The sequence below is a fragment of the Branchiostoma belcheri genome, unplaced genomic scaffold (genome assembly GCF_001625305.1).
Source record: "Branchiostoma belcheri isolate BF01 breed outbred unplaced genomic scaffold, Haploidv18h27 scaffold37, whole genome shotgun sequence".
Classification (NCBI taxonomy): domain Eukaryota; kingdom Metazoa; phylum Chordata; class Leptocardii; order Amphioxiformes; family Branchiostomatidae; genus Branchiostoma; species Branchiostoma belcheri.
In genome coordinates this window covers 1,669,124-1,680,457 of record NW_017803987.1, presented here as the reverse complement: position 1 = coordinate 1,680,457, position 11,334 = coordinate 1,669,124, and the positions used below count along the sequence as shown (strand labels likewise).

Sequence of the window (11,334 nt, the reverse complement as noted above, 5' to 3'; positions counted from 1 at the left end):
CAGTAGAAGCCCTTCCTTTGAGCCTTTTTCTTGGCCTGTTGGAACATGGACACAAACAGGTCCCTGTACTGTTCTCTAGTTTTTAATCTTTTGTCACAAAAAATCTCATGTTTCTGAAATGTTTTCCCTTTCAAACTGCAAGATTGTACACAAAGCTTAGCATGAAAAAAAAAAGTTTTCAGTAGAAGCCCTTCCTTTGAGCCTTTTTCTTGGCCTGTTGGAACAGGGACACAAACAGGTCCCTGTATACTGTTCTCTAGTTTTTAATCTTTTGTCACAAAAAATCTCATGTTTCTGAAATGTTTTCCCTTTCAAACTGCAAGATTGTACACAAAGCTTAGCATGAAAAAAAAAAGTTTTCAGTAGAAGCCCTTCCTTTGAGCCTTTTTCTTGGCCTGTTGAAACATGGACACAAACAGGTCCCTGTACTGTTCCCTCAGTTCAAACTTGTAGCAGGTTGTAGGGAAGTCAGGAGTGGGCATGGCAGACACGTCGCTAGGTGTGTCTGATTCGGCGTTGCTAGGGCTGGGGTTAGGGAGGCCCAGTGTCATGTCGATGAACTCTGAAACTCTCTCCTTTTGTTCTTCTTTCTGTAGAAAAGTCATTTAGTGAGAAAATGTTCAAATGCTTGGGATCAGTACAAATGTAGCCTCTACCAGGCTTTGGAAGGCAAGAAGTAGAAATTGGCCAAATAGAGAGATAACAAGACAGAGAGTACAGTTTGCCGCCCCCCCCCCCCCAAAAAAAAACTGTACTCTCAAGCAGATCAACTCCCCTGGTATGTTATCTCTCTACTTGGTCAGTTTCTACTCTTTCCAGCCACCTCCCAAAGCCCAGTAGAGGCTAAAGGATCAGTATTACACATTTAATACTTCTGCCATTCACAATTCTAGGATAAAGGTTCAAAATGATTGCAACTAAAATAGGGCAACCCATGTTGATGTAAGATGTTCATTCTGAACCAAATGAACATTCAAGTTAACATTTAATAATTCAAAAAACCAAGAACTCTTTCACATCTTCCTAAGACTAAAATGGTTTATCTTATGATATTTCCATACTATAATGAAAGCATGATATTTTAGAATTAAAAAAAGTTATAATTATTTTTTCCTTCTTGCAAGTTGGTAGAAACTTGCCAGTAAATTTTGTGAAGGAGGACTGATATCTGTAACAGCAACTGTTAAGTAAAGACTGACCTCTCTGGCAGTTGGTGCCTTCTGTGGGCTGACCTTGACCTTGATTGACCCCGGGTCATGTGATGACCTTTTGACCTCGATGTCCAGGATGGACAAAGCCTGTTGTTGGGTGTCGTCAGCGACACTCACAACAAACAGCACCTGGAAAGGAAACAAACCAAGTCTTTAACGTCATTGTTTCAGAAAAAAACTGATGTTAAAACTTTGTCCTTGCTATAAGGTCGATGGAAAAGGGTTTACAGCAGTGTTCTAAGCTAGTATGTCTGCCAGTGAATTGGACAATGAATTGCATGACTGTGGAACATAATCTTCTTGCCAAATAGACTGATCCCATATAGCCCTGCCCACCAAATTGTAGAAAATAATACAAAAAATAAAAACATACAAAAAGCAAATTTTTGATGGAAATGTAGCCACTCTCACCAAAAAAGCATTTACTCAAGCAACTGGATAATGATTTTGGAAATATATCCAGTTGCTTGAGTAACTGATTTTTGGCGTATCTTATTACCTGGATGTCTAACATTTACCAACACACTCTTTCTTTCATTCATCCACTAATTGCCTGTATATTTCCAGCAGACCTAAGACATGTACTAACTCTATCTCAGTTTAAAGCTGGCTTGAAACGTACATTGTATGTCGCATGAAACCTGACCTCTGACCTCCGGATCCATTCCGTGTTTTTGACCTTTGAACGGCTAGGACTTTGAGTATAGGACTATGCCTCTGTTTTGACGCATCAGACTTTTATGTTTACTGTATGTTGTCCACTCTTGTCTTACTGTATGTAACAATGTCTTGTAGTGTAATTTTGCTGGGGCCTCTGGAAAACAGGTAATGCAAGCTGAATGGGGCTACCCAGCCGTCTTATGATGAAATAGATAAATAAATTTGGTTGAACTGCTAATTGTGATGGACAGTTAGGATTGACTTGAGGAAAGCAATGACTAGCAGCTCTCACCAGCGGTGTGAGGAGCAGCACGACCGGGTGCAGCTGTCCCGCAGGTGTCACCATGGAGCCTGGCAGGTGCAGGTAGATGTCAGGAAGAGACAATGCCTGCAGCATTTTCCTGGAACACAGAAGAGAAATTCAACGTCAAAATTTGTAGTACTCCTGACAAGATGATTGGTTCAAACACAATTGAAACATCACTACTGTAACTGTTACAGTAACTACAAAATATCAACCTACACACTGTCAGTCAAACTTGTTTAAGACCCATGGGACTAAGGAAAAGTAGTCTTAGACAAGTGGTCTTCTTATTATTAATAATATACAAAAAGCATGGCGATAAGACAGAAAACAAGAAAACTACAGTACAGATCTCGGGATAAGCATCAAGTCCCGCGGGAAATCACGCGGGAGTTTGCGGGAGATCACGCGGGAGTTTGCGGGAGATCACGCGGGAGTTTGCGGGAGATCACGCGGGAGTTTGCGGGATGTCCCGCGGGAGTTTGCGGGAGATCCCGCAGGCTTTCTACGGTACGTTGATCGTCTCCCGCAACCCAAACTTCGGTGTGAGACTGAAGTCTTACGCGGGCGGTTTATCGATCCGGGAAAGCGCTGGCGCCTTCTTGTTTTTTTTTTTTTTACGAACCGGCGAAGCGGCACGTGTTCGATTCTATTGCGTGAAAATATACTAGTAGTAGAACAAATATTTATGGATATCGGAAAATTTGGTGGCTTAATTTTAGAGCAAATTCAACAACAGAAAAATAATATAACCTTGTTACGACAATGCTTTGTGTCCGACCGTGCGGAGCCCGACCGGCCGCTGCTGCTTTTGATGTTGTCGGTGCCGTGGCCGTGTCACCACTCGAGATGTTCTTCTTCTTTTTTTTTCTCCATGTAACCACGGGTGACGCACGAAGAGAGATCAACTATATAATACAGATAAGAGAACGTTGCAAAGCAACAGTTCTTTACGCCGCGGCCCTGGGCCTTTGTTTATGCCGATCAGGAATTTGATAGGCTTCGCCTGCCACGCTGTTGGGTGGTTCCCATGGCAACGACACGAAGGCAGCAGACAGGCAGCTACATGTGTCGGCACGCCGCGGCTCGCCAATCATAGCGCACAGACGGGAACCCGCCCACGACAAGATTTGAAAGCTTGATACTGCTACACTGTGATACTGCACGTGATACTGCTAGTACTCCGTTCCCGAGACTCGTCGATCTGTCGGCACAATGTAGTGCTTTTATCTACTCTCCATGCAGAGGTTGTGGGGGAATGATCGTTAGCTTTTTATATATGGTCGTTTGTTTTGTCGCTACCCCCACCAACTTCTCTGGCTATTGAATATTAAATGGATAACGCGCCAAAACAAAACTATAGTAGAATCCAGCTGTCGTCTGCAGATCAATATTTAGCTAGTTCTATAAATGTTCTTTTTTTCTGCAGAGGGGAAGGGTCTGTTGTAGCAAGGAGCTTGGTTGTAGACTGTATCATATAATACATTCATTCATGTCAAGAACATTGGTTTTGCAGTTTTAGAGTGTTTTATTTTCAAAAGTATAACATAAATAAATGAACTTCATTGCTCGACAATCGTACATTAGCAAAAGTGTGTGCCCGTGCAATTAATCATTAAATGACAATGCCATGTTTACGATGTTTACGTTGCCGAATCGGTGACAGCCATGTCATAGCGTCAAAGAATTCATTCTAATTCAGATATATGCACTAACACAATGTACACATTTCCTCATTTCTACCAATTTTTATTTGTCATCTAGTGATGTTTGTCAAACAAATGAATACTAGTACTTTATACTTTAAACTCTGCGCCCTTCGTCTTCTCGCCCACAACATTACCAAATCTATGCGTACTAAATCTCATTTGCAATCAAGGGGCTTCAGGACCGCGCGGGGCCGTAATATTTTTTGTGGAAATTGTAGAGAATCAAGCGTACTCGCCATGCCTAGAAAATATTGTCGTAACTAATAAACATTACTTTTAACTATCGCCCTGTTATTTCATGCTTTTGTTTGTCGTTCCTAAAAATCAGGAATGCCCCCTTTCGAGCGCCCCGCCACAACACATCTAATTAACTAGTAGATATTGGCGTCATTAACTTCATGTGCACATTTTGCTCTCAATTTAATCTGTGAATGCTTTTTACTACTTATAGCAGTCATCGAAGTGATTCAGAAGATAGGTTTGTCTTGTCAGCTAGTAGCCTTAGAATCCAGAAGCTCCTCCATCCATCTCTATTACTCTAGGTATCACTTTATGTATGTGGCGGATGTATCGCTGGCACTTCTCCACGTCAACACGCGACCAGAACTGCTCAATCCCTTCGACCAGCTGTGCCCGGTTCCTGGGTTTCACATACTTCCGCAGGTTGTGTTTTAACTCATGCCAAAGATTTTCGATCTAGAAAAAGAAAGAAAAAATACATCATATGTTTGCTTTCCTGCGAAAGAAATGAAAGGAGAGCAGGCGAATTGATAGTCTGTGTAACGCAAACTCTGCCGTCCTCGGCCTGTAGTTGCCCCTCCCGGCAGGGGCCGGCCGCCGTAAAGCGATTACTGTGGGTGCCTATTATTCTTCAATCAAATCGTGAACAACTTATGTCTATAGAGACTAAGAGAGTAAGCTAAAATACGCCAACACGGTGGTGCGAAAGTAAACTGTAACGAAATATATGTACCTTCACTGGATGCTTAACTCTTGGCTTCAATTCGTCCTTCAGCACCTTGTGCCATCTGTTCCGGAAGCAAAGCCTCGCGTGGGTATCCAACATGATTAGAGACTCATCTGAACAAAATAGAAAGAAAGAAGAAAAAAAATATAAATCTTTTCGGCAAGGTAGCATTTGAATAAAGACGTGTGAAAAGTGGCACTTCAATAAACAGGCGAGAGGTGATAATTGTCTTCCACCTTTACGAATTATAGTCGCAAAATGCCAATCACCCTTGCAAATGAACTTGTAGTACAAAATTGCAATAGGGAACGAACTATTTCATCAGAAAACTGTTAGCATGCCCAGAACGAAGGACAAAACGCATACTGACCTGTAAAGATTACGTCATCAAATGTATCGCCGCTATCTCTCATCGATTTACACCACTCAAGCCGTATACCCTTGTTGTCTTCGCGAATAGCCTGACAGTACCGAGGCCCAGATTTAACCCAGCCAAGGGCATATCGGTGCTTCTTAATCACCGATAGGCTGACGTCCAACTCGAACCTACAGAAATACGAAAAGAATATATCAGAATATATCATTCAATAGCTTATCGAATCCAGTAGCTTTTGTTCAACCACGCCTAACCTAAAATACCATGGATGCCAAACTAGTATTGGGCCGTTAGCCGTTTTCCCTCGGCAGCCAAGAACCCTTCCCCCGCCTATCTAAATTACCGCTACGGGGGAGTTGAGCCCGAGGGGTTTGTCCGGCCCTATTACTAGATAATAAGTAATGCACATGCTACTTTAGATATAAATTTGTAGTTATTGCTAACTTTGATTTCCGTGTGCAGTGGAGTATGAAATCGCCGAAATGCAGTTTTTTGTAGGCTGCGAAAGTGAATAACGTTCCATTGTGTATACAGGTTTCAGCAACCTCCTTGGTTTCAGATGTCTATAAAATCTTGTATTTCTGTATATGCGCCCTGTTTTGTTAAAAAATACAACTTCGGTGTTTTTCAGGTTAACTTGGGATTTCCATTTTGCACAGAAAGTGTTTTAGTCAATGGCACATTGAAGTCCTTTCTCTGTTTCCGAGAAAATTACGACATCATTTGCATAGAGCAAGGACATTATTCAGCAACGTTCGACTCGTGTGAAAAAACAATTGACACATATAAGCTATATGCCGATTACCCCTTGATTTACATAAATACAGAGCGCCCGCGAGCGGCCCCCGCTATTGTTACAAAATTTACGATGCCGCGACCGGGCGACGGGCACATTGTTTGGAGCAAGTTTGGAGTGATTTTGAGTGACCTTTGCTTGAATGTATCGTTACACACTAGCGCGAGCGGGTGTTCGATATAATTTACTGTGTTTTAAACTGAAGCCCCAAGAAACAAACACAACGTGCCAAGCTTCTTTTTTTTGCAAAAAAATACAAACAGACACGGACTAGATAAGATCAGGAATGTAAACAAAAGGGTCCGTACATTCAAGGAAAAACGTTCACTAATACAGGAAAAACAGCGACTTAATTTTATGGATGACATCCTCTGAAGACCCCCAAACTAGTGCGCGCGGGCGAATAAAAAAAAATTCCGGCCAAAAATGAAATGCAACTTAACCACAGAAATGCAAAGCTGGTATTGTGAATTTGAAGCAGTATATAGCGACGTATACGACAAGCCGGCACATGCTGGCTTTTTGCGGAATTTTTGAATCTGCACTCGACGTACGAGTGTACTGAGTTCTTGGGTCTTGGAGCTTCGGCAGCCAGAGTTTTGTCGCTAACCACCATGGACTACCCAGGCCTAGATTGTTGAAAAATGTTTTTGTGGTCTAGTTTAGTTTCTCGATTCAATCTTGTATATTCTTTTTTATATTTGAAATATTGTCCTCTAATAAAAGGATCTCAGGGATTTTTGGACAGCAGCTTACCTAGCTGACTAAGGTTTCGCCCATCAGTTTGACAAGTCTCCGAAAACCATTTCTTCTTAGCTTTCGATTTGTTCTTTTTTTTTTATAAACTGTTTAGGCTGGTAGAGAAATCGTCACTACTTATTATATTTATCTTGAGTTGGTACTCCACACAAATTTGCAGTGAGGCCTGGTGGGGAGGGTACTAGTACTTTTGTCGGGTATTAATATAAACAGAAACAAGCCTACTTGTATTGTTACTTGGCGGACAGTTTAGCTATGCATAGAAACACGAACATAACGAAAAAAATACTAGTAGATAAAAAGCAGAGTACCAAGAGAAGCCATACCTGACAAATGCAATAAATTCCAAATCTTTCTACAGTCTCAACCGTTGCGTTTTGCCCTAAAAGACATATACAACCGACATTATTTTGATGACGATATTTGTGCAATTACTACTCACGTGTCATGTAACATTCTCTGAAGGTCGACTGACGTAAGCTCGCCGTTCTCACAGAGCTGTGCATGGATGAATTTATCATGCTCCACTGTCATCTTGACCAGTCCTCGGACCTTCGGTGGGCGATAGATGATGGGCATGCCCTTATCCAGATTACGGACATGTTTTTCCACCGCTGTGCGACATCCAGGCAGTCCCTCATTAGCTAGTGTTTTAGCTATTGCCCCAGGTCTCATACCCTGCTTACGGAGTGTCACAATGCGATGAATCGACAAATCTGGAAGTCGTTTCATCGTTCGATTAATATCTCTCCGGCACTTTACTTATATATATAAAACTATTGTAATTGATCGCCTCCGTGATTTATAATGCACCCGGGGACAAACCCTACTTCAACCAAATCGTGAACAATGTGCTATTCCAACACCCCGCCTTTTTTCCAGGGTGACTCTTACTGTGGGTACAAGGTGAGAAGCTACTTATTTGTTTGTCAGCAAAAAAAAAGTTTCCCAGCCAGGGGAGACCAAGGTCCTATTTTTCTTCAATCAAATCGTGAACAATGCTATAACAACAGTCTTTGAAGTTCAGTACTCTCCCGCGCCTCGCTCGACGAGTTATTTTCCAGCGTGACTCTATTGCAGGTGTGAAGCGAGTCTTTGTCCGCCTTTTTTGTCAGCAAAAAAAAAAAAGTTTCTCAACCAGGGGAGGCCAGGTTCCTGTTGTTCTTCAATCAAATCGCGAACAATGCTACCCAACAGTCTCCGAACTTGAGAAACGCGCCGATCCACGTATGGGCGGGGCTTTGGGCATAAAAGGTACTCTAGGAACTGCGGAGAAAATCAGTCGTTCTGTCCCTGACTTCACGTCAAACCGAACCATGTCCGGCTCGCCAGAAGAGACGCCCACGTCTTCTAATCGGCGCCCTACACGGACTCAGCCCTCGCGCCATGTCCTCAGACCCAACGTGTGCCTTTTCTGGTTCCCTGGAGACCGTCAAACTGGAGTTGGAGAAACCAAAAAAGTCGTCCGGGACGACGGTCCGCTGTCCATTAAACAGTGGGTAACTGTCAACTGGGATGGCGAAGATGTTCCAGGATTAATCCTGGCATTAGGAGGTGAGGTTGATTTTATACATTTAGTAATTTACTGAAATGTACTCTTGAGCGGACCGGACGCCTGGCATGTTATCTATTTGGACAATATCTTCTACCCTTTCCTGCCGAAGCCCGGTACCGCGGTGTAGGCTAACATCTTGGCACTTTATATCGCTACGTATAGTTACTCATTACTCCGTGAAGGATATGTCCCTCCTGTATGACTAGGAGTATTGTGATTAGTCGTTTTTTCGCGTTCGCAGCTAAAACACAGGGTTCCATTTGTTTAATCGGCATGTAATTTTATACGTTGTCTGCAAGCAGGCTTGTGATGATGCACGTATTATTTTTACCGTAGCCGTTTTCGTGGTCAATGTAATGTTTCAGAAGCACCCCTACATACATTTGGGATAGCCCGCAAAAATGCCCGTGATGATTGAATAGCGGAGGGGTTGGGGGAGTGATTTTCACAGGCAGACAATACGGTGGGTCGTAGATTAGAAACATCATTAGTAACGTTGGGCCATCAATTTTTTCCTTAGCCTCGCGACCGGCGGTAACAAAGATCCTGGACAACGTTGACTGCGAAAGACTACCAACAGAGTATACGCCAGGGCAGAAATTCTGGGAAGGAGAGTGGGAAGCAGAGACGCACCAGGAAAGGAACAACCACAATGAATCACAACACACACAAGAAAACGAACCGAGAAAGAAGAGAAAGAGGCAACCGAAACAACAGCCAACAGAGGGAGAGGTGGCACCGGTACGTTGTTTTCTACATTACATTTTCTACATTGTTTTCAACATTAAGTTAACCTGACATCTTGTTCTTTTACATAGGCATGTTTTATTTTTATATTCACCCGGCTGATCTGCATGTCCCCAATCAGCTGGTGTAACTTACAGATATTTTACAGCCTGTTTAGTTTCGAAATCAGGCGCAAAACTATAATCTATAATTCTTCGGCACAAGCTTGGTGACAATCAGTTGCTGATCCCATTTCTTTCAGTCCCCTAAAAAGGCCATCATCAGTGTGGGAGGGCGGATGATTCAAGTACTGGCCGCGGACGTCGCCGGATGGAAGACGGCAGAAGAGGGAGACCTTGTCACCGCGACGTATGCCAAACGAATGGTGGATGGGCGTCTCATGAAGATTGGACGTAAGTCAATTGTCTATGATCATCATCATGATTTTATCTGTTGTATGTAACTCAACTAGAGCAATTGTTTGTTGTTGAGTCAATGAATAGCAAGGTTAGCTATCGAGTGGACATGGAACTATCATTCTTTACTCTGATAACATGAAATGTTTCCTGTAAAATCGTATTTCCCATGAACAAAAATTTCCTTTATTCATGTGTAATAATTAGGATTAGTATTTTTATCGATAATTAGTTAATGACGTCATCTTGGAGCTAAATCTAATGTGTGTATGAATAAATGCTTGACTGAGCTGCTTTACTCTTTCTGTCATCAAACAGGCTCAGAGGAGACAGCTCAGGTATTTAATCTGGACTGCAATGACGAAGAGGTGCCGGACATCGATGCCTTTGCTAAGAAGAAAGAAAAAGAAGTAAGAAATATCACCACTTACATGTATAATGGTCGTTCAAAAAGTAATACTAGTACCTTTATAAAGTAAGAAACAAAACTGTAATCATAATCATCAAGTATCTAAGAATCACACATGGCTGGTTATACATGTATTTCTAGTATTCTTGGGGAAAATGCACTGTAATATATAGAGTACTACACAATTGTTGTCAGCAGAAAATCTATCAAAATAGCTTGAGGTATGCACTCATAGCCCATAAACGGTCATTATGTTTTAAACACACTCATTTTTTAAAAAAAATCTGCCAATGTACTCAACCATTGTTTTCTTTCCTACAGTCATTCACTGTGGTGTCTCGGGCTCCCGCTGCTCCTCGGCCACAATCCACCCCGGCAACACAACCTACAGAAGGGACTGTCAACGCGACAACACAACCTACAGAAGGGACTGTCAACGCGACAACACAACCTACAGAAGGGACTGTCAACGCGACAACACAACCTACAGAAGGGACTGTCAACGCGACAACACAACCTACAGAAGGGACTGTCAACGCGACAACACAACCTACAGAAGGGACTGTCAACGCGACAACAGAAACAACAAAGCAGACTGTCAACACGACAACAGAAACCACAAGTAATTATAAACACACACATGATGTTCATGCTTCCACACCACCAACAAACAACAACAGCAAAGAGACACCAACCTCAGTACACAGTACCCCTCCCCACCTACCTCCCACACAATCCCCTCTCCGACTTAACTTCATGGCATCCAGTCCAGTGCGTCGTGATGGTGAGGAGGACATCGACAAACATGCACCAGCATCACCAATTCTGCAAAATACAACAGACCTCGAAGACATACTATTCACAGATGTCATGGACACTATGAACAGCGACAGACTTGACGCACTTCAGCACGACATGTCAGAGATGAGAAGCAAGGTCGACCGGCTGCTCGGCCTTGAGAAAAAGGTCGACCTGCTTCTGTCTCTGATCACAAAGACACGCAACATCACCACACAATCTTCCAATTCTTCCAATCTATCCTCTTCTTCTTCTTCTTCTTGGACTGAGCCTTCTCGCCCTGCTGCTTCCTCTTCTCTCCCTGCTGCTTCCTCTTCTCTCTCTACTGCATCTTCTTCTCTCTCTACTGCTTCTTCTTCTTTCTCTACTGCATCTTCTCTCCTTGCTGCTTCCTCTTCTCTCCCTGCTGCTTCCCCTTCTCTCTCTACTGCATCTTCTTCTCTCTCTACTGCTTCTTCTTCTTTCTCTACTGCTTCTTCTTCTCTTGGGAGATCTAACATGGATACATACTTTGGCACAGACCTACAGGACCTCAGAATGCGCTGTCACTATTCTCAACAGTTTGCACAAAAGCTTTCAAAAATGGTTATCACACCTGAAGAGTTCCTTTCAAAAAATTGTTCTGGCACAAAGGGAAAGGGTGCTCAT

General features: G+C 42.7%; 1 protein-coding gene across 1 annotated transcript in view; it reads right to left on the bottom strand.

Moving 5' to 3' along the window:
- Positions 1 to 255: 255 nt before the first annotated feature.
- LOC109476378 (vacuolar protein sorting-associated protein 13B-like) overlaps positions 256 to 11,334 on the bottom strand; it is a 50,224-nt gene continuing 39,145 nt past the window's right edge. The window contains exons 50-52 of the mRNA XM_019777312.1: positions 2,164 to 2,272; positions 1,200 to 1,340; positions 256 to 590 (exon numbers count right to left, since the gene is read on the bottom strand). Of these exons, the coding sequence (XP_019632871.1) occupies positions 360 to 590; positions 1,200 to 1,340; positions 2,164 to 2,272 (481 nt within the window). The 3' untranslated portion in view covers positions 256 to 359. The remainder of the gene's footprint in view (positions 591 to 1,199; positions 1,341 to 2,163; positions 2,273 to 11,334) is intronic.